Raw genomic sequence first — 27,990 nt, 5'->3', positions numbered from 1 at the left:
CTCCTTGATTCACATGCCCACGAGTCTGGCCCTGCCCCGGGGAGTGACGCCATGCATGCTCAGTACACCTGGACATCTCCTTGTCCTTTCTGCCCTGGGGATGCGGCCAGAGGGCTCCTTGGGCTGCCCAGGCTTCCCTCGCCCTGAGCAAGCTCTTCTGCATCCTGCCGTTCCCCACAGCTACAACAAGTGCCAGGCCACGTGCTGGAGAGGCTGAGGGTTCCCTATGGGAGTAACAGACGCCCAATCAGGAACTTCACTGATAACAGATTCCAGCACCGAGCAAACACATGCCTAACATGATGCTTCCTGGGTCACAGGAGCTGCCACTGAGCAGGGAGCACTTGGCTTATCCATCCTTGTAGACTGTGAGTCCAGGGTCCCAGTGTTCTTACTTCCCCTCCAACAGCCACATCTGTGCTCTCTTTTACGGAATCTTATTTCCGTCCCAGCCTCACGACCACACGTTTGCCCCAAGGCTCATTTTCTGCCCTCTGCTCCCCACTTACAGCTGTCATTTCTGTTCCCCATTCACTGCCACAGACAGCCACGCAGAATCCCTGTGCATGTGGGATCGAGGCTGCTCGTGTCCCACGTTCCGTGTGTAAAGGCATGAGAGTGAGCAGAGCAGGGCGCGGGGAAGGCGGAACTCCAAGTGTGCTGTTGCCGCTGCAGCTGCCTGACTGTCCTCAGTAACGGGAGCTGCTGTTCAGGTCCCAGCCACCCCCGCCTCTAGTGGCACCGTGTCTGGTGGCAGAGCTGCTAGTTAACCAAGCTGGATCCCCTTGGACCTGCTGAGGACTCAGCAGTCCCGGGACGCGTCCAGCTCTGACTGCAGTGGACCCTGGGGGAGACTCTCCAGGGCGACATTTCACTTTAACTTTGTATCTGTACGAGCTGATGGATGTTCACTCAGTTTACTGCGGTAATCGCATCGCGGGATAGGGAAGTCAGGTCCTTCTGCTGTGCACCTTGAACTTGGACAGTGCTGCATGTCAACTGTATCTTAAGAAAATTGGGGGGAAGATGACAAACAGACTCCTTAAAAATTTTTTAATCCATGTATGTTTAAAGAATAATGTTTTTGATATATTTGATTGAATAAAATATAGATTAAAAATAGTTTACTCCTATCTGGGTTTTTTTCCAACATACCTACTAAAAAGCTCTCAGTTACATACATGGCTTGCACTGTAGTTCTACTGGATGACCCTATGCTAGACCAGAATAAAATCTAGTAAGGAATTTTTTTAATCAGTGACTTCACAAGAATCATTCCCTGATTACAGTGCAAGATATTTAGAAGAAAAAGAACATAGCCACAGTATATCTTCTCTAGATAGGAATTATAAAACAAACTTTGTTTTAAAAAAAAATAGCCATTGATTCAAAGAAGAAATCAAAAACAGAAATTAACATGAACAACAACAAAAAAGAAAATGATAGCAATTTATACCAAAACCTAGGGATCAAGAACAGGTTTTATTTATGACTTTCAATTCTTCAATATTAAGAAAACATTCAAGGACCTAAGGCTTACCTAAGGAAATGAGAAAAGCAACTATAAAGTGTACCAAAGGCAGCAAGGATGATATCATTCATTTAAAACTAAGCTGCAATCAATGGAAGAGAAAACAAAAATAGTAAAAAGAATCAGCAAATCCTAGAGTTTTTTATAAAACCAATAAGATAATTCAACCCATCCTAAATCTTAAGAAGGAAAAGGAACACACGTATAAAAGATTTAGACTTCAATCTTTCATATTTTGAGGACAATTTCCATAAACATTTAAAGGAGTGATATATAAGGGTAAACAAAACAAAATAAATAAAAGTGACAAAATCTCAAAGTAAAAGACCATTTAGTGGAACAAGAATGACAGCGGTGTGCTTACCCTGTTATGATACTTGAGGATTTCAATGTAAATGATCTGTCGTGAACCAAATAATTGGCACAAACCTATCTAAATGCCCCCAGATGACGTACCTTGTCCTGCTCAGCACCTTTTAAATCATGAAAATACATCGTATTTATTGTGTGCTCAATGTGACAATAGTAAGGCCAGAATGCTTAGGTCACCCACCCAAGGTCATGCAGCTAGAAAAACGGGAGTGAAGATTTGAACCAATGCAGTCAAACTCCATACAATATATTCCCATAGGAAAACTAAAAAGAAAAAATGCGACAATTATTTTTAAACGCCTACCGACTTTTCACTTTTTACAAATCTAATAGATACATACAGCTTGTGTAACGGGACAAGTGCACCACTTCAAGGAAGAAGAAAGCCAAGTAGGACAGATCCTTTGCAGGAAGAGGGCAGCGCTCAAGTGGTAGATCATACGCTTAGCGTGCCAAAGGGGCTGGGCACACTCCTCAGTGCCTCGATACTAAAAAATTAAATGAATAAACCTAATTACCTCCCCCCACCAACACAAACTAAACAGAAGCACAGACCAAAAAATAAACACAAAAAAAAATTGATTATCTGTGTTGTGGGCAAAGAAAGGAAAATGAAGTCGGTGTTCTTGAAAATAATATATACATTAATAAACAGAGCTACGACAGTAAAAATGCAAAACCTAGAAGAGATTTAAAGCCATAGCAATTAAGATCAATTCAATGACTGCGGCATAAATGGGCAAAATACATGGCTAACTCAGTGGGTTAAGAAGCAAATCCAGCCCCCAAGAGTCCTGTTTCAATTGAAACCAAACATCCGGGGTTTTGTAAGATGCCTCCAGAACGATCAGGAAAGCCCTATTACCGCCACGGAAACCTGGGGTGGGGTGCGGCGGGATAGGTCTGGCGATGCGGTCGACCCTTCCTAACAAACCCTTCCCTTTGAGACTCGTTTCTCAGCATCCCTAGCCCCACCTTCATTATACTTATCGCCTCGCTTTTATCTCCTCCCTAGCCCTGCCCACCATCCTTAATGACTTCAGTGTCCCAAGCAGAAGACATACAATCCAACTCGGGTGCATCCCCACATCACACTCCAGACACCAACTCTCGGGCAGAAGACACCTCGTCAGCACGGTCCCATCTCTCAAAAGCTGGACTCGGTGATTTCTTGCTCCGATCACAGGAACCCCGTCTTCTCTCTCCACCATTGTGTCACTCCCATTTAATTTATTCGACCTCTCTGAAACCTCTGCCTCCTTTGGGTGTTTAGGTCTCCTGTGACCACACCTCAGTCCCTTCCAACACTATACCACTAAGAACTATCGTGTCAACAAACGCAATTTGCTAGTTCTTAAATCCTTCTACTGAACACCCTGAAGCAAAAACCCCGGTGGATGAGTTCACGGCTCAAGTTCTCTGCTCCTGCTCAGCTGGAGAAAACTGCACAACCTTGACGTGTGCCTTTACCAAAGGGCAGTCTGGGTTGAATCACACCATTGCTTCCCAAACCTATTACAGACCCTCACCCCTTCCTGTCCCTCCTCTCAATGACCGTCACAAGCCTTCACCACACTACTGGAGACTCTTTAACGATTTAGCTCACCCAGGACTGTTAGCAAGAGACTGAGAGCTGGAAATCTTCAGAAGGATCAGTAGATAAATAAGAACCTGAATATAAGTTCTTTTTTTAAATGGGTTGCACTTGGAACATGGATGGAATAAAAGCACCAATACAGACCTGAGATAATGGTTTCCTGTTGGCACAGTTTATACCCCCAATGAACACCATGTTGGGCATGACTGGCCGGGGGTAATCCATCACAAAGTCTCCTCTGAACAGCCACACGGACGCAGAGCTAAAAACTTCCACCAGCGACACCTCTCTCTGAAGAAGCTCGGACGCCATCCGTTCGTAAGGAGTAAAAGATGCGTGGCAAATGTACTTCAGGGCCAGAGGGTACAGCATGTTCTTGACCCTTTGAAGGAATGTCATGTGGTCTGAATTCCTTGTTAACAGCCTAGGAACGTACGAGAAAGGGTTCGGGCATGCTGTGCCCTCAACATCGAAGTCACACGGAATGAAACGCAAAAAGAACACCGCAGGAAGGGACAGGTACTTGGCCAGCACTGCCCCGCAGGGGTAAACAGGGTCAGTTAACACCACATCAAAGGAACTGGCGTTCAGGCGCCTGATCAGATCCTTGTGAGACAGCAGCGCCTCGCAAGACCTTTGAAAGATTAAAGACGCATTTTTGAAGCCTAACATCGTATTCCAAAACATCTTTAGAAAATTTACTCTTTCAAAGAACAGATGAATATTGGCCGTCATTAGATAATCAAATTCGTCCTGCGTGTACGGAGTAGCGTAGGTTTCCATGGTGAAGAAGTCCTCTGGCTTGACGTGCATGTTCACCTCTGGAGAAAGGACGACTGCGTGGTGGCCCCTGGCGTGGAGCTCCCGCACGGCCTCCCGCATGCTGAGCCAGTGGCTGCCCTCCATGGGGACCACCAGCACCTTCCCGCCCTCGGCCCAGGGCCCGGCGCACAGGCACAGCAGCAGTGCAGCCAGCCCCTGGGGCCCCATGGCCGCGGTGGCCCGAGCCAGAAGCAACTGACTGCGGGGCAGGCTGCACCTCCTACATTTGTTCCGCCATCCTTATCTTATCTCCCAGGCAAGCAAGCAGGGCATGTAATTGGAGGCAAATCCCCTCCTTACATTAATGTTATAGAATAAATCTCTGTGTCTTTTACCACTTCAACTTTCTCTAGATAAAAACCAACCCTTCTTATCTTGGGAAAACTCATCTGACTCTGCTGCTCCCTCTGGGGGCATTCCAGTTCACTCTCTTGCTTTTCATCCAGTTCCCAAGTGAAGCTGTGGACTCCCGTTTCCTTGGATCACCTATTTCTCTGTGAACCATGCTCTTTGAGACTGACACCGAGCTCTGAGGAGTCACTGATGACCTCGTCCCCAGATAGAATCTCTCTGCTGGAGGTGACCCTATTTGAAAGCTCTTAAAACTCTTTTTCCCCATCATGGGGAACACGGAACACATCCAGGAAAACAGACAACATTGCAAAGGCAGCTTTCCCTCAACGGGGACAACGCTGGCTGTCCGTCTCATTCCTGTTCCACCCCAGGATGCCTCTCATGACTCTTCAAGGAGAGACCGCTTGAAGCGGCTGCAGCGATCCTTGATGAAGACAACCGAAGGGTTGGTGGAGGTTCTATATCTGCCATGTGGAATAAGAGCTACCGTTATCTCAAGCGTCCCTGGGCAAGACCACCCTTAGCAGTGACAAGGCGGTGTCTGAAAGCACCAACCCCCAGGGCCTGCTCATCATGGGACAGGAGGAAGCCGTCCCCTGGCCTCGGATCAGGCTCTCTGAATTCTTCTCCTGTCTGTTGGAGGCTCAAGTCTTCTGCTGGTCTGTTTGGGGCCTGAGGTGTCCACTAATCTGGACCTTTATTTCATCTCGTAGTTTATGTGCAGCGTTTTCTCCAAGGCCACTTACAGACCTAAGTCCTGATAGGGACAGATTCCTCCAGAGTGGAGTAGGGGGTACATAATGTGGGGGCCCTTGTGCAACTTCTTGGGTCCTGCTCTGGGGAGTGACTCCAATCTGCTCAGGAAGTCGTGAACGTCTCCAAAGTCCTGGTCCTCCTACTTCCCCTCCAACAGTCACATCTGTGCTCTCTTTTTTGGAATCTTATTTCCATCCTAGCCTCACAGCTGCACGTTTGCCCCAAGGCTCATTTTCTGACCTCTGCTCCCCGCTTACAGCTGTCATTTCTGTTCCCCATTCACTGCCACAGACAGCCACGCAGAATCCCTGTGCATGTGGGATCGAGGCTGCTCGTGTCCCACGTTCCGTGTGTAAAGGCATGAGAGTGAGCAGAGCAGGGCGCGGGGAAGGCGGAACTCCAAGTGTGCTGTTGCCGCTGCAGCTGCCTGACTGTCCTCAGTAACGGGAGCTGCTGTTCAGGTCCCAGCCACCCCCGCCTCTAGTGGCACCGTGTCTGGTGGCAGAGCTGCTAGTTAACCAAGCTGGATCCCCTTGGACCTGCTGAGGACTCAGCAGTCCCGGGACGCGTCCAGCTCTGACTGCAGTGGACCCTGGGGGAGACTCTCCTGGTGAACCTTATGGCTTTCCTCACTGTGGTTATTTGCCCTTTGTTTACAACCACTGAAAAAGACATCACGCCAAGTGAGGATACACAGTGTGCTTAGGGGATTAGTAAGGGTGACGGTTGTGGTTTGTGGGAGGTGAGGGCCAGAATAAAGTTTGCAGTAGCGCTGGAAACAGATTGACAGGCAGTCACTGAAGTATCCACTCGGGGGCACTCACAGAAAGAAGGCAGCTCACAAAGGAGGGGCCCAGAGAAGGCCGGGGGCAGGTCTGCAGAGGGTATCCCACGCCGCCCAGGAGAGGGTGGTATGGATCTGGGGGCTGTGGGTAGACGGGGCCCTGGAAAGGGGTTCTCAGCTATGGGTGAGGCATTTCAGCCCCTGAGCTATTCCCACAAACCCGTTAAAACACCCATGAGTGAGGGGTGAGGGCAGAAACATGCCTGCAGAGGAGTGAAAGTGTTCTTGTCACATTAAAGAGCTCTCTCTAATTCTAAATTAACGCAGTGGCATTTTATTTAGACGTTGGTGTCATCTGATCTCTACTGGCACTTCTTGGACTTGGAGCCCCTGGGGAGAGGCTCATCTCGGCCACCTCCCCTGGACTCTCATACATGGTTCAGGTAGGGACCACTAGCCACTGTGGGATCGAACGTGCAACCCAGGCTTCAACTCCTCAGCACATCTCATCCCTTTGGCCACAGGGATTAGTGCAGAAATGGACACGTGACTTAATGAGAGCCAGTGAAGCACAGGCGCCTTACTAGGAATCCTGGGGAAAGGACTCAGGCCACAGCCCCCGATGCTGGGGTATCATGACCCTGAGAAGGCTGTAATCACCAAGGAAGCAGACACAAGAATTACAGATGAAAAATGGGTCCTGGGGTAATGGTTTGAGCCCTGGAACAAGCCATATCTAACCAGTATACCCTGAGGTCTCCCCAGTATTTGAGCCAATAATACTGCGAGCGACGAGAACAAATTCACTGAGTCAAGAATATGGTGGGGTTGCTCAACGAGCTAATGCGATCAGAAGCCGCATCAGTTCTATTAAGTGAGGGGGGTCAAGTCCAGGTCTCTTCTTCACTGGTCAAACAACTTCATTAAAAAAAAAAAAAGATGTTTAAATAAATAATTAATGAGGGAAATGTAAATTAAAATACCTTGAGATTTTTTTCACCTATTGAATTGGCAAAAACGTTAAGTCAGAAGATAAGTGTAGACAAGAATTTGAAGAAAAAGTACACTTATACATTGCTGAAGGGAGAAGAAATCTTAATATTATTGGCATTTAAAATGTACAAGACCCATATGTCCAGAGAAATTTCTAAATTGAAAAGATATGTGCACCCCACTTTTATAGGACATGACAGCCAAGACATGAAAGCAACCTAAATGTTCATCAACAGATGAAAGGACAAAGAAGATGTGGTATGTGTGTGTGTGTGTGTGTGTGTGTGTGTGTGTATACACACACATATACATTAAAAATAGAATACTATTCAGCCATAAAAAATAATAATGCCATTTGCAGCAATATGGATGGACCTAGAGATTATCATACTAAGTGAGGTGAATCAGAGAAAGGCAAATACTGTATGATATCACTTCTATGTGGACTTTCAAATATGATACAAATGAACTTATTCACAAAGCAGAAACAGACTCACAGACATAGAAAACAAACTTATGGCTACCAAAGATGAAAGGGGGTGGGGGAGGGGTAAATTAGGATTTGGGATTAGCAGATACAAGCCACTGTATATAAAGCAGATAAACAAGAAGGTCCTACTGTATGGCACAAGGATCTGTATTCAATATCTTGAAATAAAAAAATATTTATATATTGAAATAAACCATAAAGGAAAAGAATATATATTATATATACATATATATATATATCTCCAAATCACTTTGCTGTACACCAGAAACCCATACAACATTGTAAATCAACTATATTTCAATAAAAATAAATAAATAAATAGATAGATAGATAAAATAAAATGTACATGACCCAGCAAGTCCACTTCCTCGCATCTAGCATATGGAAATTCCTATAAGAGTACAATAAGGCACAGTCAAAGATGTTAATTGTAATTTGTTCAAATAAAAAACAAGACACAGGCTGAAAGAATATATTTGCCATACCTAGTAGCTGCCAAAGAATGAATATCCAGATTACATAAATAACTCTTACAAGCAGACAAACAACCAGTATAAAAATTTTACCCTTGCCGGTACAAAAATGACAAGAGACTTGAATGGGTAAATGACTGATAAACATGTGAAAAGAGCCTCGCGCTCTTTAGTTGTACAGATAACCAATAACTTCAGCATTCGGGGAAATACCGAGTAAGATTATGAGATATCACTGTACAATGTAGCAAACATTTTAGCAAAAATGGCTAAATCTGACAGTGTTAACTGAAGGCAAGGCTCTAAGGCAATAGGAGCTCTCCTGCAAGGCTGGTGGGGATGTAATGTGATACAACCACTTTGGATAATGCTTCTTGTTATCTTCTTCTTTTTTTTTTCCCCCTTTTTTATTTTTTGGCGGGTGAAGGTAATTAGATTTTTTTTAACGGAAGTACTGGGGATTGAACCCAAGACCTTGTGCATGTTAAGCACGCACTCTACCACTGAGCTACACCCTACCCCCTTCTCGTTATTTTTTTAAATTAAATTATATATACCCTAAAACACAGCAGCTCCACCCCTAGATATGTATACTAAAGAATCCCACTAAATGTAAAACCATGTTCATTGTACCCTTGTCCACAATAGTCAAAAGCTCGATACAACCCAATGTCCACCAACAGCAGAATGGATGAATAAAATTGCGGCATATTCACACAATGCAATGCTATTCAGCACTGAAAATGCACAAACTACAACTTGCAAGAACACACAACATGAATCTCTCAACATAAAGTTGGCCAAAAGAAGCAAGGGGAAAACAAACCCAGTATGATTCTATTTATATAAAGTACCAAAACAAGTAAAACTCATCTATATTATTTAGAGACTCACAGCTGGATAGCAAAACCATAATTAAAAAAAGGAAATAATCATCAACAGAAATCAGAACAAGGGTAGAAAGGGTACAGAGCAGATACCCAGAGCAGGTGTTTGGCACTGACCGCATCTATTTTGTGACTGGAGTGAACGTTAATGGGAGTTTACTCAGTTTATATTTATCTATTAAAATGAGCATATGTGTTTGATATACTTTTCTGTGTGTTCTATTTTCTAGTTTTTAAAAATTAAAAAAATACGTTATTTCTCGTAGACACTTTTGTGCTTACTTAATTCCACAAATATATGACAGGTGCAATGCTAGTTACCAAGGATAGAGAGGAACACAAAACCTACTCTTTGCCTTGAGGGGAAAATAAACACAAGCAACTCATTTAAGTGCAACAAGATGCGGTCCACTAGAGACATGAATAAATTGTTAAGGACACATGAATGAAAGAACATGTTTGGAGGAGGACACGTTCTAGGCAGAGAAACCAGCATAAGTGAAGGACTGGCTCCTTGGGGTAGTCTGGGAACAGTACATAGTCTGGTGTTCAAAACAGCTGAGAAGAGTGTATCGCCACCTCCCATAAGCCAGGCACTGGCTAAATGTACAAAGGTGCCCAAGACATGGTCACTGTCCTGGAGGAGGTGACCCCAGGGAAAATGGACAGTGGTCTGTCCTGGGAGGAGAGGCCTCCTGGTCTTCGTGTAACTTAAACATTATGTTTGTGGGAGGTAGGGGAGACAAGACTACAGAGAAGACCCAGATTTTAAGAACTTTAAAACATGTTTTTAATGTTAAAAAAGGAAAAAGGACAACCTAAATGCTCATTAACAAGAATAAGGCTAAGTGAACAGTGACGTATTCACATAATAAAGCTACAAAGAAAGAAAGAAGCTTACATGAACGACCATGGACAGAACCTGCAGAAAAGTGGTGAATAAAATATACCACTTGCAGAAGGATCTATGTAGTAAGAGATTCCCATGTACAGTGCATAGAATTGTTCTTGGTGTACAGTAAGCACTCAGTAAATGCTAGCTATTTATAGATAAGTTTAAGGTGTATAACAGGAAGATTTGACACACACAGATATTGCAAAATGATTACCACAGTAGGGATAGTTAACACCTCTATCACATCACATAATTACCGTTTCTTTCTCGTAAGAACATCTAATATCTACTCTCTAAGAAACTTTCAAGCATATAATACAGTATTGTTAACTCTAAAGTTAACCCTGCTGGGATTAGATTCCCCAGAACATTCATACACTGCTGGTGGGAATATAAAATGGCACAGCCACTGTGGAAAAGAGTTTGGCAGTTCCTCAATAAGTCAAACATAAGATTACCATATGACCCAACAATTCCATTCCTGGGTATGTACTCGAAAGAACCAAAAACAAGTGTTCAAACTTGTACGCAAATGCTCATAGCAGCACTGTTCACAAAGCAAAAAGTGGAAGCCCAAATATCTATCAAAAGATGAATGGATTAAAAAAATGGGGTACATCCTTACAATGGAATATTATTCAGTCATAAAAATAAATGAAATATTGATTCATACTACAAAGTGGATGAATCTTGAAACATTAAACCAAGTAAGGAAGCTAAATACAAAAGGCCATCTAATGTACATTATCATTATTCTCTTTTTATTATTATTATTTACTATTATTATTTTAAATGGAGGTATTGGGGATTGAATCCAGGACCTCATGCATGCTAAGCATGTGCTCTATTACTGAACTATTACCTTCCCCTGGCCACCTATTGTATAACTCTGTCTCTATGAAGTATCAAGAGTAGGCAAATCCATAGCGACAGAAAATGGATTAGTGGTTTCAAAAGGCAATGGAGAGGGGGGAATGAGGAGTGACTGCTTAACAGGGGCCAGGGTTTCCCTTTGGGTGATGAAAATGTTCTGGAACTAGGTAGTGGTGATGGTGTGCAACACTGAGAATGTACTAAATGCCACTGAACTGCACAATTTAAAATGATAAAATTTTGTACCAATACCATACTGTCTTGATAACTGTATCTCTATAGTATTGTCTGAAGTCTGAGAGAGTTATTCCTCCTGCCTCTTTCTTTTTCTTCAGTAATGCTTTGGCAATTCTAGGTCTTTTGTGGTTCCATATAAATTTTACTATGATTTGTTCTAGTTCTGTGAACTATGTCCTTGGTAATTTGATAGGGATTGCATTAAATCTGTAGATTGCCTTGGGCAGTGTGACCATTTTAACAATACTGATTCGTCCAATCCAGGAGCATGGGATATGTTTCCATGTTTTTAAGTCTTCTTTAATTTCCTTCATCAATGGTTAATAGTTTTCCATGTGTAAGTCTTTCACCTCCTTGGTTAGATTTATTCCTAGGTATTTTATTACTTTGGGTGCTATTTTAAAGGGAATTTTTTTTACCTTCTTTTTCTGTTGATTCATCATTAGTGTAAAGAAATCAAAAACAGACATATGGACCAATAGAACAGAATAGAGAGCCCAGAAATGAACCCACAAACTTTTGGTCAACTAATCTTCGACAAAGGCAAGAATATACAATGGAATAAAGAAAGTCAGTTCAGCAAATGGTGTTGGGAAAACTGGACAGCAGCATGTAAATCAGTGAAGCTAGAACACTCCCTTACACCATACACAAAAATAAACTCAAAATGGGTCAAAGACACATGAGACAAGATACAATAAACCTCCTAGAAGAAAATATAGGCAATACATTATCTCATATACATTCACCTAGGGCAATCTACCCAAACAATAGAAATAAAAGCAAGAATAAACAAATGGGACCTAATTAAACTTACAAGCTTCTGCACAGCAAAGGAAACCATAAGTAAAACAAAACGACAACCTACGGAATGGGAGAAAATTTTTGCAAATGATGAAACCAACAAAGGCTTGATCTCTAGAATATATAGGCAGCTCATACGACATAATAAGAAAAAAAACAAACAACCCAATCCGAAAATGTGCAGAAGACCTAAACAAGCAATTCTCCAAGAAATACAAATGATCAATAGGCACATGAAAAAATGCTCAATGTCACTAATTATCAGATAAATGCAAATCAAAACTACAATGAGGTATCACCTCACACCAGTCAGAATGGCCATCATTCAAAAGTTCACAAATGACAAATGCTGGAGAGGCTGTGGAGAAAAGGGAACCCTCCTACACTGCTGGTGGGAATGCAGGTTGGTGCAGCCACTGTGGAAAACAGTATGGAGATTCCTCAAAAGACTAGGAATAGACTTACCATATGACCCAGTCATCCTGCTCCTGGGCATATATCCAGAAGGAACCCTACTTCAAAAAGACACCTGCACCCCAATGTTCATAGCAGCACTATTTACAATAGCCAAGACATGGAAATAGCCTAAATGTCCACCAACAGATGACTGGATGAAGAAGAGGTGGTATATTTACACAATGTAATACTATTCAGCCATAAAAACAACAACTAACACCATTTGCAGCAACATGCATGCTCCTGGAGAATGTCATTCTAAGTGAAGTAAGCCAGAAAGAGAAAGAAAAATACCATATGAGATCGCTCATATGTAGAATCTAAAAAAAAAAAAAAAAAAAAAAAAAAAAAGAACATAAATACAAAACAGAAACAGGCTCATAGACGTAGAATACAAACTTGTGGTTGCCAAGGGGGTGTGGGATGGGAAGGGACAGATTGGGATTTCAAGATTTGTAGATACCGACAGGCATATGCAGAATAGATAAACAAGATTATACTGTATAGCACAGGGAAATATATACAAGATCTTGTGGTAGCTCACAGAGAAAAAAAATGTGACAATGAATATATGTATGTTCATGTATAACTGAAAACTTGTGCTCTACACTGGAAATTGACACAACATTGTAAAATGACTATAATACAATTTTAAAAAGTTAAAATAATTTTAAAAATAAAATGATAAATTTTATTTTATGTGTATTTTACCATAATTTTTAAAATGGTATAGCCACTTGGAAAAAGAGTGCCTCAAGGATGAAGCATAGAGTTACCAAACAATCCAGCAATTCCACTCCTAAATGTATACCCAAGAGAAGTGAAAACATGTCCACACAAAACCTATACATGAACATTCACAGCAGCAGTATTCATAATAGCCAAAAAGTGGAAATAACCCAAAAGTTCATCAAATGACAGGTAGATATACATAGTATGGTCTAGCCATAGAGCAAAATGACTCAGCAATAAAAAGTAATGCTACAACATGGATGAACCTGGAAAACATGCAATGTGAAAAAAGCCAGCCACATATTATATGATTCCACTTGTATTAAATGATCAGAATAAGCAAATTTGTAGAGACAGAAATGTAGTGGTTGCCAGGGGCTGGGGAGAAGGGGGAATAGGGAGTGAGTACTGACACTAAAGAATTTACTTGGGTGGGGGGTAACTGAAAATGTTCTAAAATTGATGGTGGTGATGGTTGCACAAATCTACGAATATACAAAAAGCCATTGAATTATAAAGTTTAAATGATGAATTGTATGGTCTATGTATTATATCTCAGTAAAGTTTCTTTTGTAAGCCCACTTTACCCTCATTCTCCTAGAATCATCTAAATCATTGCTTAGCCAAGTTTCTAGTTTTTCAGATACTCATGTTGAATTCTTTCTTTTTTAACCCTGACTCAGTCTAGTATTTAGCCACTCCTTGGAAATTACTTATTAACAGAAACAGTGCTGTCAGAATGTACTGCATATCTGTTAATTTCCAAGATAACCAATCATAAAGATAAACACAGGGTTTTGAAAGAGAACCAATCCATCAAAGTCATTGTAGACATTGGCAGAAGTCATGTACTCTTAAAAGTGCCTATTAAGAATGACTTGGCATTTTGGGGTTTTGTTCCCTTGACTTGCCTAAACTTCAATCCCCAGCTCAGTAAGCCTGAGTGAGTGTTGCTCATAGAGACTCCAGTAGGGAAAAAAGGCGAGCTTCAAAGGATGGGCAGAGCATCTTTGCTGCCCCCTCACCACCCACCTTGGGGTCCAGCCAGGAAGAAGTCACTGGTAGGCACTCAGAATTTGTCTAGATGAGTGTTAAATTCAGCACTATTGCTATTTTGGCCTAGATGATTCTTTGTTGGGAGCAGGTGGGTGGGTTTTTCTTGTGCTTTGTAGGATGTTTTAATAGCCTCTACCTCCTAGATGACAATGTCATCCCCCAGTTGTGACACAAAAAGTCTCCAGACATTGCCCCTGAGAGGCAAAATCGCCCCTGTTTGAGAACTATTATCTAGACGATTCTGGAGCACAAGAGGAGGAAACTTGGAGACAGAAGAGCTTAGTCCTGAGGAATTGGGATCTGGTTTTCTAGGTAAATGCTCCCCAAAAGACCACGTTGCTTTTATCATCTCATAGAGAGAAAGTTTCAACCAGCGTTGAGCTAAAGTCTAAGGAAGAGAGGGATCGGGCCTCGTTTCCACCGACTGTCTACAAAGCACCGTCACATGCTGCCCTGCAACCTCAAACAACCCTGCGAGGGCAAGGCAGGTGTTATCATCCCCACTTCAGCTGAATAAGCCCAAGTCCATGGTCACACAGCCAGGAGGAGGCTGGTTAGACCTGCTGACTCACTCAGTTCCTTTCTCCCTCTGTGAGGCTGAGACTTTCCAGATCTTGCATAATTGGAAAAAAGAAGGCCGAACCTGCGGAGGGAGAGGGTTCTCACCCTGCCTTTGCTCCCGGCTGCATCCCGTGGCCCTAGGCAGCATCCTCAGCTTACCTCGAAGCATCAGTCTGCTTGTTTCTGTGAGAGAACGGAACGGCCTCCTGTTTGAGGGGCTCCCATCCTGTTATTCCATCCCAAATTAACTCTCTCTTCCATTTGAGTTGCCTTCAAAGTTTTCAATGTTCTCCCTCGAGCTCACTCTTAACCGCTCGACACCACAACTGCCTGAGTGTTCCCATTTCACAGGTGGAGAAGTGAGCGCTCAGAAGGAAGCCACTTGCCTCAACCACACAGCAGGTTCAAATCCAGGTCTTATAGCTCTTACCCTCTGGATGTGATGAGGACAGGAAGGGATCCCTGGAACCAGCAGGGGAGGGAGAGCTGGCCCTTCCCTGCCCCAGCGCAGGCCAGGGCCAAGCTCTCCCTCTTTCCCTGTGGCAGCGCAGCCTGGGCAGAGCGGCTGTGCTGCTCCCAGAGCCTGAGCCCCAGCCAGGACTTGCCTCCAAGGTCAGTGTGCTCCTGAGCAAGGCGAGTGGAAACCTGTCCTTCCAAAGCTGTGAGCACTTCCCTGCATTGCTAGTGGATGACACTAGGGTTTACCCCTGAATTCCTTTGTTCTGAGAAAACACTCCAAAGGCCCTCTAATAATGAAATGTACAGTGAAAGTCTCTTCTAAGATGGAGATATTTGAAACCTGAGCCTCCCAGTTGACTCAAGGACAGACAGGTCTCAACTGAGAAGCAAGAAGGACAACAGAGGGAGTGTTCCAGCAACTGGCCTAGACCAGAACCCCTATGGGCAGAGGGAAAGGCACCTTTGAGTATGTGGCAGAAGCAGAAATGCCCTGGGGCCAGGTGTCAAGTGCACGAGGTTTGAGCAGAGGTCCTGGACAGGGTCAGGATAAGTGACTTCAGGACATCTGAGGCTGCCCCATGGCCCAGCTTCTGAGGGCCTCCCAGTGGGAACCTCCAGCCAAGTGGCCCAGGGGCTTCTCTGAGCAACACCTGGGGAGCCCTGGAGGTGGCTGAGTTCCCCCTTGGGCAGAGGAGGCAGGAAAGGCTGGGGTCAGAGTCACACCACCATGTGCCTTAGGGGGCAGGGCTCACATGCTCTTCACACAGGCGAGGCTGGGAGCCCCCAGGTTGACCTAAGAATGGGCCCACTCTCCTAAATTGTGAATCATAGCTTCATGCAGAGAAGGTCCACCAAACTCCAGTTTTCATAAGGCTTTGCACATTTTTGAAAGCAATATACGAGTATTTGTTTAAAGCTAGGCCAACAGTTACCTATAAAACATGCTTGCTGATTTGATGAGCAGAATTGAATCTCATAATATATTAATTTGAATATTTTTTATTATTTCTGAAGTCAAGTGTGTTTTTATTTGTATTACATTTATATATGGCTTGACCATGTTGTCTGCCTACTAAGGAGTGTTTTGTTGGAGTTTTTTAGCCATAAATCAGGCACTTTTTTCTTTAATCTATAATGTATCTTCTTTTTTAAATAATTTATTGAGATGAAGTCACATAACAAAATTAACCATTTTAAAGTGAACAATTCAGTGGCATATAGTACTTTCTCAATGTCATGCAGCCACCACATCTCTAGGATTCCAAAACATCACCATGACTCCAAAGTGCAAATTTTTTTCACACTGTTGAAATAATTTGATCATTTGTCAAAAGAAACTTGATTCTGATCTCTGGGATTTAATCCCTAATAATTACAAATACAAATTGAAAATCACATACTGTAGAAGGGAATGTTCCCTATGGTGACATTCGAGATTGCAGTGGAAGTCCAAATGTGAGCCAAGCATCTGATAAAGGTTCACAGGGCTGAAAAAGTACACTCATTGCAGTCTGGTGTTCAGTAGGACTAAATATAACTCAAATTTAGTTTCAATATGACTAAAATAGGATGATTGGTACCAAGGTACCAAAAATGGTATTTTTTTTCCTTCTTATGACAAATGTTTCTTAGTACATTTTTGCTCATTAACTTCATAGTTAAATTTCCCTAACACATGGGATTCCTATTTCATGCCCTGTGCTTCCTAAAACCAGTCCAGTAAAGCTTATGACCCCTGGCCCCGCCGGCTTCCACAGCTGCTGCCAACTGTCTGATGTGTTAGCAAAGAAATAAGCAGATGCAGAGAAACAATAAGTTTATACTGTAGAGCACAGGGAACCAGATTCAATATCTTGTAGTCGCTTACGGTGACAAAGAATATGAAAACGAGTATATGTATGTTCCTGTATGACTGAAGCATTACGCTGTACACCAGCACTGCAAACTGACTATACTTCAATAAAAATATGTTAAAAAAAAAAAAAAGAAAAGAAATGAGCAGATGTTAAAGAAGGGTAGTAAGGGTCTTTGGGACTTATTGGAGGCTTTCTTTCTGATTAAAAAATGCATTAAAAAAAAAGAATTCTGAGGGGAGAGTATAGCTCAGTGGTAGAACACATGCTTGGCATGCACGAGGTCCTGGGTTCAATCCCTGGTACCTCCATGGAAATAAACAAATAAACCTAATTACTCCCCTACCCACCCCCCAAAAATTAAATAAATAAATAAATTCTTTTTTAAAAAAAGAATTCTGATGTGAGTGATCTGAAGCCTTTTAAAGGTGTACATATTAAAACAGAAACAAAAACAAAAAAACTCACAAGTTTTTATTTTCCAAAGTAGCTCTTCCCCATACGTCAGGAAGGCATCTCAGAACACTTGCTTTAGGTCAGAGGTCAACACACTTTCTATAAAGGGTCAGTCAGTACGCAGACCTAGCAGACCACACACATCTCTGTCGCACATTCTTTACTGTTGTTATTTTTAACATCCCTTTAAAAATGTAAAAGCCATTTTTTGCTCTGGGCTGTAAGAAACCAGGCCTCTGGGCAGATTCTGGGTACTGGCTGTTGTGTGCTGACCCCTAGTTTAGGGCCCAGGGAAAAAGCAACACACAGAGGTAGGAGAATGGCTTTTGACCTGGCCTGACCTCTCAGCTCTGTGTCTTCCTGGTTTAGCCTTACCTGTTTCCTCAATAGCTAAGTGTCGGATTTGGAATGGAAGCTTCTAAGGCTCATTCTATGATTTTGTGACTGATTACCTACCTAAAGATATCTCCTGCTGTAGCCAGAAATGAGCCCTGTCTTGTTCCAAGCCTCAGCATCATTCAAAACCTCAGCCTCAGCAGGGGAGGTATAGCTCAGTGGTAGAGCATGTACTTAGCATGCACAAGGTCCTGGGTTCAATCCTCAGTATCTCCATTAAAAACAAACAAACAAATAAATAAATCTAATTACCTCCACCCTCCCCCCACAAAAAAAAACAAAAAAACCCAAAAAACTTCAGCCTCAGATCTCCCACTGGCCCCTTGAACCAAGCCTGGCATCCCTTCTTCAGGCAGCCCCCCCAGGGGCCAAATGCATGAGGGAAGACAGAGGATTTAAGAAGGATGTTTGCCCATGAAGAAACAGAGCAATCCAAAGGAAACACAGCCACCAACCTGCAACAGGGCTCCCGGCTTCTTGCAGTTGGTCCCCCCAATGAAGACCATGTTGGGCATGACTGGTTTGGGATGCTCGAATACAAAGTCATATCTCATCAGCCAAATGGTGTCCTTCCGATACAAGGCAGGTAAGGACACATCTCTCTTGAGGAGATCTGATGCGAGGTCTTCATATTTAGAATACAGACAGTAAAGTAAAATGTTTTCCAAGTATTTAACGAGGAAGTTGGCCACCCGTTGGGGGAAAGTCATCCGGTCTGAGAAGCGAGTATAGAATCTGGGAACATAGGACGTGGGGCTTGAAATCCTGGTGAACGTGTACTCGAGGGAACACGGGAAGCCCCTGAAGAGGTACACGGAGGGCAGGCTCAGGTACTCGGCCAGGATCACCCCGCAGGGTAAGGCGGGATCTGTGAAAAGGGCATCGAACTGACCCTCCCGGAGGAAGCTCAGGGTGTCGGAGTCCGTCAGGAGGCTCTGGCAGTTGATGAAATACATGCCAACAACAATCATGTTAGTCCTGTACTCGACCAGAGGGGTGTTCAGGAACCATCTCTCAGAAAAGTGGTTTTTGCCAAAAAAGCGGTAACGGCGCTCCAGCTCCTCTTGGTCATAGGGCACTGGGTGGATTCTCCTTGTGTAGTGCTTGGATTCTTTTAGAAGCAAATTGATTTCCGGCACCACCACCAGAATCTCATGCCCTCTCTCGCTGAGACGCTCGACTATGTCCTTCATGCTGAGCCAGTGGCTTCCATCCTGAGGGACCACCAGCAGCCTGTCACCCACAGCCACGCCCCAAAGGGCTAAGAAGAAAGCCCCTGCAGAAACTGTCCGGAGCTCAGGGAGCCGGCAAGCCATGCTGGAGACAGTGCAGGTAGCAACAAGAAGAAACAGTTCACACAGTCAGAACCCCAGGGCTCCTGGCGGGTTTCCCTAAACTGATTTAATCAGGACTGTTCACAGACCCAGCCTCCCTCTTCTTGCTCTGAGTGGCCCTGGTACATGAAAGAACCCAAATTAATATTTAACCCAAAATTTTAAAGCACACAGCTTACTGGAAACAATCAGAGCCCTTACCAGCTTTCACCTGAGCTTCCAGGTTACTTTGTGCCTGCATTCCCACAGCCTGTATCTCCTTCTCCTACCGAGGGGGACAACTTGGAGGGCCCCCCAGGAAGCCCGCCACCACCCTCCACCTCGAGTTCTCTGGATTCTGCAACAACAGTGTTGCGGTTGGGGACCAGTAGCTGTCAAGTTCTTCTCCCTTTCCTTGAAAACTTTTCTCATCACCGAGAGGAAGCTTTCACAGATGCCAAGTTCACGATTGGAAACAACACAGTGGAGCTGTTCACTCCAAATCCTGGCTACCCTGTCACCACGGTGAGGGCTGGAGTCAAAGTTGGGCTGCAAGAAAACCCGCGGCACAGACAAATCCAATATACCTTCCCACCCCGCTGCTCCTCCTGGTTCAGCCACTGTTACTGGGGGTTCCCTGTGTTATCAGAAAACAGAACGATAAATCCTAACAGAGAGGTGCTCGAAGACCACAGTGCCCTCTCTGACTGTGGTTCAGAGGAGGAATTCTGGAGTCCTCCTTCCCAGGTGTGAGAATCCACCTCTCCATGCCTGAATTGCCACATCTGTCACGTAGGGATGCATCTGTACCCCACGGCCACCCCCAGGGGACTGTGAGAATTAGGAAATTAAACTGCTAATCTGCAGCTCCATCAGAGGCGCCCCCTCTGGCTCTGATCAGGCAGCCAGCTTCTGTGTGGATGAATTGAGGAGCTCTCTGTCGTCAAAAAATAGCTCTTTCGAGTCTCAAGAAGTGAAAGAGCCAGGCCTGCACTGTGTGGAAAAATCTAAAAGGGGAGAAAATGCAGAAATAGAAAACAAAAGGAAAGCATCAGGGAACAGGGATCTGATGGTAGTGATTCAACCAGCCGGCGTCTGAAGCACACAAAGGCGGCTCTCCCTGTAAGCGGGAGCCTGTCTGTGCGCTCTCACTTATATGCGAGATCTAGAAAACACAGAAAACAAGCGCATATACCAAAAAAGAGACAGACTCACAGATACAGAGAACAAGCTGGTGGTTACCAGTGGGGAGAGGGAAGCGGAGTAAGATGGGGGGAGAGTGAGAGGCACAGAGTACTCTGTATAAAGTCAATAAGCTGCAAGGATGCGTCATACAACACAGGGAATGTAGCCAGTATTTTATAACAACTACGAATGGAGTGTAACCTTTTTAAAAATAAACTGGCATTAAGCTAACCATAAAAAAAAAAAAAGGTGACTAGCATCAGGACCCTAGACACTGCAGAACACTTTCTGGCTCACAAAACAACTTCCCAGTGTCCCCTTGCTGAGGGCCCCTGTAGCCGAGACTGCACACGGGGTAGCCCAAACAGCAGAAGGGCACTCCCACCCTTCCACGGGCTGGATGCCTGAGATCAAGGCATGGGCAGGGCTGCTCCGTCCTGGAGGCTCTGAGGAACAGTCCGCTCCTGGCCCCTCTCCTAGCTTCTGGTGTTTGCTGGCCATCGTTGGTGTCCCTTGCTTGCGGATGCATCACCCCATCTCTGCCTTCACATTCTGCCTTCTCCTTGCGTGTGTGTCTGTGTCCACGTTTCCCCTTTTTCTCAGCACGCCAGTCATATTAGATCAGGCCCCTTCCCTCAATGACCTCATTTGATCTCAGGACCTTATTTCCAAAGGTCACATTCTGAAGTACCAGGTGTTAGGACTTCAACATCTCTTTGCAGGGAACACAGTTTAACCTGATACCCATACACACTCTTGCACAATACAGACCCCAAAAGCAGATCTGACCATCCTTTTCCAAGTGAGAAACTGAGGCTTGCTGCCTATGGAAAGGGCATGTTTTTGTTAAAACATATATTACGGCAGCTTCAGAAGGAAAAAAATAGAATTGTTTATGTCTCAGTCAACGAGTCTTCTCAGTCTCAGGACTCCTTGACACTTTTAACGATGACTGAAGATCCGCAGAACTTTTGTATCTGTGGGTTATGCCTACCCAAATGAGCTGTTTTAGAAATTAAAGCTGTCACGTTTAAAAAATTGCTTCTTTGTTAATTTATTTAAGATAACAGGAATAAACGCATTACAATTTAACATAAATAACATCTTTAAAGAAAAGCAGCTATGTTCCCCCTACCCCCCAAAAATTAGAAGAGTGACATGTTTTCCATTTTTTGCAAGTGACAGATTATAGGCTTATAGGGTCATTGACAAGCTTTTCCAAAAGAATACGTGGGTCTTTAAATGTTCGATTTCAGATGTGCAAGTCTCTGTGATAGCTGGCACCTGGTCAGAACCCTGGAGGAGGAGTCAGAAAGCCTGGAGTTGGCTTCCAGCCTTGCCACCCACAGCTCAAGATATGATCCATCTCCTGATTTTCAGGTTTCTCAACTCTCCCTGAGACCCAGGGAGATCACGTTTGTCCTGCCTGATGTACTGATTTGCAGAGGGAGGTCCAATAGGGTGATAGATGTGGAAAGCAGGCCATCTGAGTGAGAGGTGGTTCCTAGCATGGCTTGAACAGGCTTGCCCAGAGCTGGTCACACACAGCTTAACTGGTTCTCAAGGCCCTGTTCTAACCCAGGCCTGTTGGCTCAGAAAGCACTTTGGGGCTCAGAAAGGAGAAGAAGCCTGAGGGATGGGTTGGAAAGGGCCATTGGGAGCACAGGGCTGGCCCCAGGAACGCAGCCAAGTTGTAAATTCATGGCATCATCCTGGAGGGAGGGTCAGGGTCTCCCTAGGAGACAGTATATGTGATAGGGGATGTGGGGGCATTTACCCTGTTTGGTAGGCTGTGGAGTGGAGGCTCCTGAAGTCAGAATGCTCTGGACCCAGGTCTCACTGTAGATCCAAAATAGCCAAGTCTGAATCACCATGGATGGGACAGAGCCTTCCAGGGAAGTATAGCTTGCCCAGTCTGTCATTTCCAGTGGGCACGTGTCCTACCGTAGGGGCTGTGTTTATGACTTCCTGGGAGGGGCTGCATCAATGTGGGTGGTGGTCCCAGAAGCCAGAAACAATGGGGAGGGGCACAGGACACTAAACAACCATGACAAAGGGACCACTCAGAAGAGATACAAAGTAGGACTTCCACTCACCTGCATTTACTAGAGTGAGGAGACCTCGAACACAAGGGTGAAGGGAGAAGAACATGCCCGGGTTTCAGCAGTAAAGATCTTGTGATATTCGGTTTTGGGCTGCACCTGCTGTCTTCTCTGCTTGGCACACTCTCCTCCCACATCCCAACTCCTTCTAAGATCACCCTCCTCGTCCTGCAAGGCCCCCAGTGTCAATTCTCTTTATAGCCTTTACTTTTCTTTGAAGTATGTTTCATAATTTGTAATTGACCAATGTCTGCCTCCCCGTTGGATGACAAGCTTCTGGCTGGCGGTCATGTTCATTTGCTCGTGCCATGTCCCCAGCACTTATTCAGGCACATAGAAGGCTCTATTTAATAGATACCTGTTCAATGAAGGAACTTTTATGTTAAATAACAAAAAAAGAGCCAACTGTGTGTTGTTCTGTAACACTACAAAACCAACAAATGAGAGATTAGAGGCCATGAGATCTAAGTGAAGCTCATCCTGGGCAAATTTCACTGCATTTAACTTCCCAAAAGGTCACAGGCAGGGCACTTCCCAAGACGTTCCCAGTCCGCACAGGGAGGCAGTCAAGGGAAAAGTTAGTCACTTGGCCTCTAAAATCACAATGCCTGGGCTCACTGTACATGAATGTTTATAGCAGTGTTATTCATCATAGCCTAGAAGTGGAAACAACCCAATTGTTCATCCGCTGATGAATGGGTAGACAAAATGTGGTATACCCAGACAATGGAATAGTATGCAGCCATAAAAGGGAATGAAATCTCAGCACATTCTACAAAATGAATAACCCTTGAAAACTATGTGAAAGAAGCCAGTCACAAAGAACTATGTATATGTGTGAAATGTTCAGAACAGGCAAATCCATAGAGACAGAGAGTAAATTCATGGTTGCTAGTGACTGGAGAGAATGGGGAGTGACTGCAAAGGGCAAGGGATGTCCTTTTGGGGTGAGAAAGTGATCTGGAATTACACAGTGATGATGATTACTCATGTCTGCAAATGTATTAAAGAACATAGATTGTACATTTTAAAGGGGCAAACCTCTATGATATGTGAATTATATCTCATTTTAAAAAAAAGAATCCTGCTGTCCCCGCTTACCAGAAGTGTGACCACGAGCAAGTCACTCAGCCTCTCTGAGCTTCAGCTTCACTCTCTGCAAAATGGGGGTTAATAATAACACCAACCTATGTTGGCTTTTGTTATATTTAAGTTCTAAACTCTCCCTAAGGGGACAGTCTGTCTGAGGGTTAAGTAACTCATTGGAAGCTCCCAACAAGAGGAGGATATTGACATCTGATCTTGTTGTTTTGAAAGGAGCCTGGTCGCATGGTGAATGTTAATATAGTGAAGGTTGGAAATAATCGTGCTGGGAAACACCCAGCACTGCCCAGTCACAGCAGTAATGACCGTCACTGATCCCACGCCGCACACCCAGCACAAATGTTCACATGCATTATCGTATTTGATCTGGAAGAGAGCTTTGTGGAGATGGTAATATTTTATACCACTTAGCCTATTTGGAAACTGTGGTTCTTACCCAAGGTGATGGCGCTGTGAGGCGTCAGAGCTGGAGTTGTCGTGAAGACAAGTTTGGATGGTTGTGCCCAAACACCACCTCCTGAAGCCCTCCAGTGTTTAAACCATAACTTGGGGCACAGCTTAGTGCCTCACTTGTTAATGCCAACACCTGCCATGGATGAATCAGACAGCAGGCAGTCTTGTAGGCCACAGTAGGGCAGGGTTCATGGTGAGGAAGTGACACAGAAAGGCAAGATGTGGATGGGAAAAGAGGGAGAGAGGAGGAATGGAACAGAGGTTTAAAAAAAAAAAAGTCCCAGGGGAGCTGCAAGGAAGAGGGATGGAGGAGATAGTCAAGGAGAACAGTCAGCCGAAAGATTTTGTGAAATTTAGAGTCAAGTCTATGTAGACACCAGCTGGGGTCATCTTGTTCCTGACGATCCAGGTAAGACTGAGTCCCACATCCATTCAACATCCTGTTCCACGCCCTTCCCACGCAGTGTGTTATGTCCTGACTCCTGTTTGCCATTTCTGCTGAGTCCCGGACTTCCCTTCTGCCTTCAAAGTATTATTCTATTTCAAATCAAACACAGGACCCAATCCCTTGATGCTCCCCCCCCACACCCCCAGCAACTCTGTTTCACATAGCAAAACGTTCATGAAGGCCAAGGGTCCCTTAGGTAGGAGCTGTGCCAACGCAGCAGAGAAACAGCTTGGAACCACAGAGAGAACCTAAAATTTCCTACAAGTTCTCTCAGCCACTCACGATTTCTTACTTGTCATGGGACCTCTTAGATAGACCAGTGTCCTCTGCTTCCTCCCCCAACACTGGGAGACCTTGGAGAGTAGATCTGAATGTTTGAAAAATGATTTGACGGAAATACAGGACATAGAAAAGCATTTTCACTTATCCGGCCCTGCGAGCCTCTATGTACTCATAACGGGAGTGGCAGAATCCACAAACGAAGGAGTCTGACACGGAGCAGGTGACTTTTCTGCTCTTAAAACAAACTTCTGAGGCTGAGACGCTTTGGCACACTCTTCTACTCCAACTGTGTTTCATTCATCTGATACATGTGCTCCTAGCATGGGGCTGGGTACTAAGAGATAGGGCAACGGAAAAACCAAATGTGACTCCTGCCTGGAGTTTACAGCATAGAGTCATCAGACAACTCACTCATCGCCATTGTGATAAGCAATTTTTTTTTCAATGGAGGTACTGGAGATTGAATCCAGGACCTCATGCATGCTAAACACTCACTCTACCACTGAGCTATACCTTCCCTGCCATTAAAACCAAAATGAAAAGGATAAGTGAATTTAGGTCAACCATGAATGGGTAAAAGAGGATTCCAGAAGGAAGAACAGGTGGTATGAGGGCCCCAAGTTAGGGTGGAACATGGTGATATGAAAGACTGGAAGCAGGCTGAAACATAAAAAGGGAAAAGGACATGGCTGGAAAGGCGGGCAGGGGCTAAAAGACAAAGAGCTTTGTCAACCATATCAATGATGTCTTGGGTCCCTAATTCCATACCAAAAGGTTGCGTGCTAAAACTCGTCCAACCTAAACCATACTGGTCACCCATCTGGTTCCCTCAGGACTTCTGGGAAGCCAAAGCAGGCACGTGACAATGTGACTCCACACTCAGGTCAATATCAGAATCACTAAAAGTTGAACAGGCAGACATGGGCCGCCTTCTGATATGATGCAATACCAAGGCCACGGCACTATTGATGAGTGTGCTTGTCAAAAGAGTGGAACCCAGATAATCAAATCCATACTAAATTCCAATTTACGGGAACAAGTTAAACATCACCACAAGAGGGCAATCAGACAAACTCGAACATGAAATGTTCTTCAGGACACTGATCCAGTTACTGCAACAAGTCACAGCAATTTGTAAAAGGGAGGAAACAGAAGAAATGATGCAACATGGGAAACATGTTTGTATCCTGATTCAAATAAATCAACTGTCAAGAGACATTTTTTTCCCATTAAAAAAAATTTTGGTTACGTATACATGACGTAAAATTCTCCATCTTCGTTATTTGAAAGTGCACAATTGAGTAGAATTCAGTCATCGCGATGCTGTGCAGCCATCACTGCTATCCAGTTCCGGATCAATTTCATCACCCCAAGAGGAAAGCTCTTCTCCATTAGGCAGTCACTCCCCAGTCCCCTATCTTTCTGCCTTTGGCAACTGCTAATCTGCTTTGTGTCTCTATGGATTTGCCTATTCTGGGTCTTTTATATGAATGGAATCAGACAACATGCAGTCTTTTGTGTCTGGGTTCCTTCACTTTGCACTATGTTTTCAAGGTTCACCCACGTTGCAGCAGGTATCAGTAGTTCATTCATTCTAATGGGTGGGTAATATCCCATGGTGCAAATAGACCACATTTTGTTTATCCATTCACCAGTTAAAGGACATTTGGCTATTGTGAATGGTGCTGCTATGAACATCCCTGTACCACTCTATTTTAGTACTTGATTTTCCAATTCTTTAGGTGGAATTGCTGAGTCATATGATACTTCTGTTTCACTTATAGAGAAGAAATTACCAAACTGCTTTCTGCAGCAGCTGCATCATTTTACATTCCCACCAGGAGGGTATGAATATTCCAATTTCTGCCAATGCTTATTTTTGTTTTTATTAAGTAGTTATCATATTGGCTATGAAATGGTATCTCATTGTGGTATTGATTTGCATTTCCCTAGTAATTAACGATATTGAGTCTATTTTCATGTGCTTGTTGGCCATTTCTATATCTTCTTTGGAGAAATAGCTATTCAAGACCTTTGCCCATTTTTTAATTGGATAGTTTGAGCTCTTTATCTATTCTAGATACTAGAACCTTATCAGATATATAATTTGTAAATATTTTCTCCTATCTTGTGGGTTGTCTTTTTACTCTCTAGATAATGTCCTGTGATGTACAAAAGTTTTTCATTTTGATGAAATTTAATTTATCTGTTTTTTGTTTGTTTCTTGAGCTTTTAATCTTATATATAAGAAACCATTGCCAAATCCGAAGTCATGAAGATTTACTCCAATGTTTTCTTCTAAGAGTTTTAGCTTTTATATTTAGGTCTTTGATCCACTTTAATTCCTGCATATGGTGTGAGGTAAGGATCCAACTTCATTCTTTTGCATTTAGATATCCAGTTGTCCCCAGCACCATTGGTTGAAGAGACTATTCTTCTCCCACTGAATGATTTGGACAGCTTTATCAAAAATCAATTGACCAAGGATGTATGAGTTTATTTCCATATTCTCAATTCTATTCCACTGACCTATATATAAAAGACATTTCTTTTTGAGAGTATTGAGGAAATTAATTATAGACTGTATAGTAGATAATATTAAAGAATTTCTTTTTAGGTGTGATAATGATAATGTGGTCATGTAATAAATGTCTTTTACTTTTTATACTTAGTGAAGTATTTACGAATGGAATGACATATCAAGGACTTCCTTTTAAAAATGACAGTCAAAAAATTTGTTTAAGAAAGAGAAAAAGGAGATAGATGAATCACTACAGAAAAATACTGAAAATTATTTAACCTGAGTATGTATATATGAGATTCATTACCCTAAGGTCTCTTCTTTTGTGCATGTTTGAAAGCTTTGAGAATTTTTTTTTTTGCATAAAGTTCACTTTAAATATAACTTTTATTTTTTTATTTTTTAATTATTTTTTATTGAGTTATAGTCAGTTTACAATGTTGTGTCAATTTCTGGTATACAGCACAATTTTTCAGTCATATATGAATATACATATATTAATTTTCATATTCTTTCACTTCGTGAGCTACACAAGATCTTGAATATATTTCCCTGTGCTATACAGTATTAACTGGTTTATTTATTCTATATACCTGTCAGTATCTACAAATCTTTAACTCCCAGTCTGTCCCTTCCCACTCCCCTCCCCCTGACAACCACAAGTTTGTATTCTATGTCTATGAGCCTGTTTCTGTTTTGTATTTATGTTCTTTTTATTTTTTTTAGATTCCACATATGAGCAATC

The 27,990-nt window shown here is 43.4% G+C and overlaps 2 protein-coding genes across 3 annotated transcripts in view; both read right to left on the bottom strand.

The window, feature by feature from the left end:
* Positions 1-27,990, bottom strand: part of LOC102536747 (UDP-glucuronosyltransferase 1A6) — a 69,348-nt gene that overhangs the window by 31,433 nt on the left and 9,925 nt on the right. Inside the window, exon 1 of one of the 2 annotated variants that reach the window (XM_072961871.1) lies at positions 18,293-19,403. The exons of the other annotated variant lie outside the window; for it this stretch is intronic. Within the exon in view, the coding sequence (XP_072817972.1) occupies positions 18,293-19,153 (861 nt within the window). The 5' untranslated portion in view covers positions 19,154-19,403. Of the gene's footprint in view, positions 1-18,292; positions 19,404-27,990 lie in introns of those variants that run through there. 2 annotated transcript variants of the gene reach the window in all.
* LOC140696534 (UDP-glucuronosyltransferase 1A3-like) lies at positions 60-4,490 on the bottom strand. The gene is made up of 2 exons (XM_072962060.1): positions 3,645-4,490; positions 60-224 (listed from the first exon to the last, which is right to left on the bottom strand). The coding sequence occupies exons 1-2, from the start codon at positions 4,488-4,490 to the stop codon at positions 60-62; spliced, it is 1,011 nt and encodes a 336-aa protein (XP_072818161.1).

This window comes from Vicugna pacos, chromosome 5 (genome assembly GCF_048564905.1).
Source record: "Vicugna pacos chromosome 5, VicPac4, whole genome shotgun sequence".
In the NCBI taxonomy this organism is placed as follows: Eukaryota; Metazoa; Chordata; class Mammalia; order Artiodactyla; family Camelidae; genus Vicugna; species Vicugna pacos.
This window is presented reverse-complemented; position numbering and strand designations above follow the sequence as displayed.

Bases quoted from the DNA above. Each gene is read 5' to 3' on its own strand.
- LOC140696534 (XM_072962060.1), bottom strand. From the start codon at position 4,490: ATGGGGCCCCAGGGGCTGGCTGCACTGCTGCTGTGCCTGTGCGCCGGG. The intron at 225-3,644 runs GTCTGTATTGGT...TTACTCCCATAG, and splicing joins ACAGGAAACCATTATCTCAG to GGAACCCTCAGCCTCTCCAG.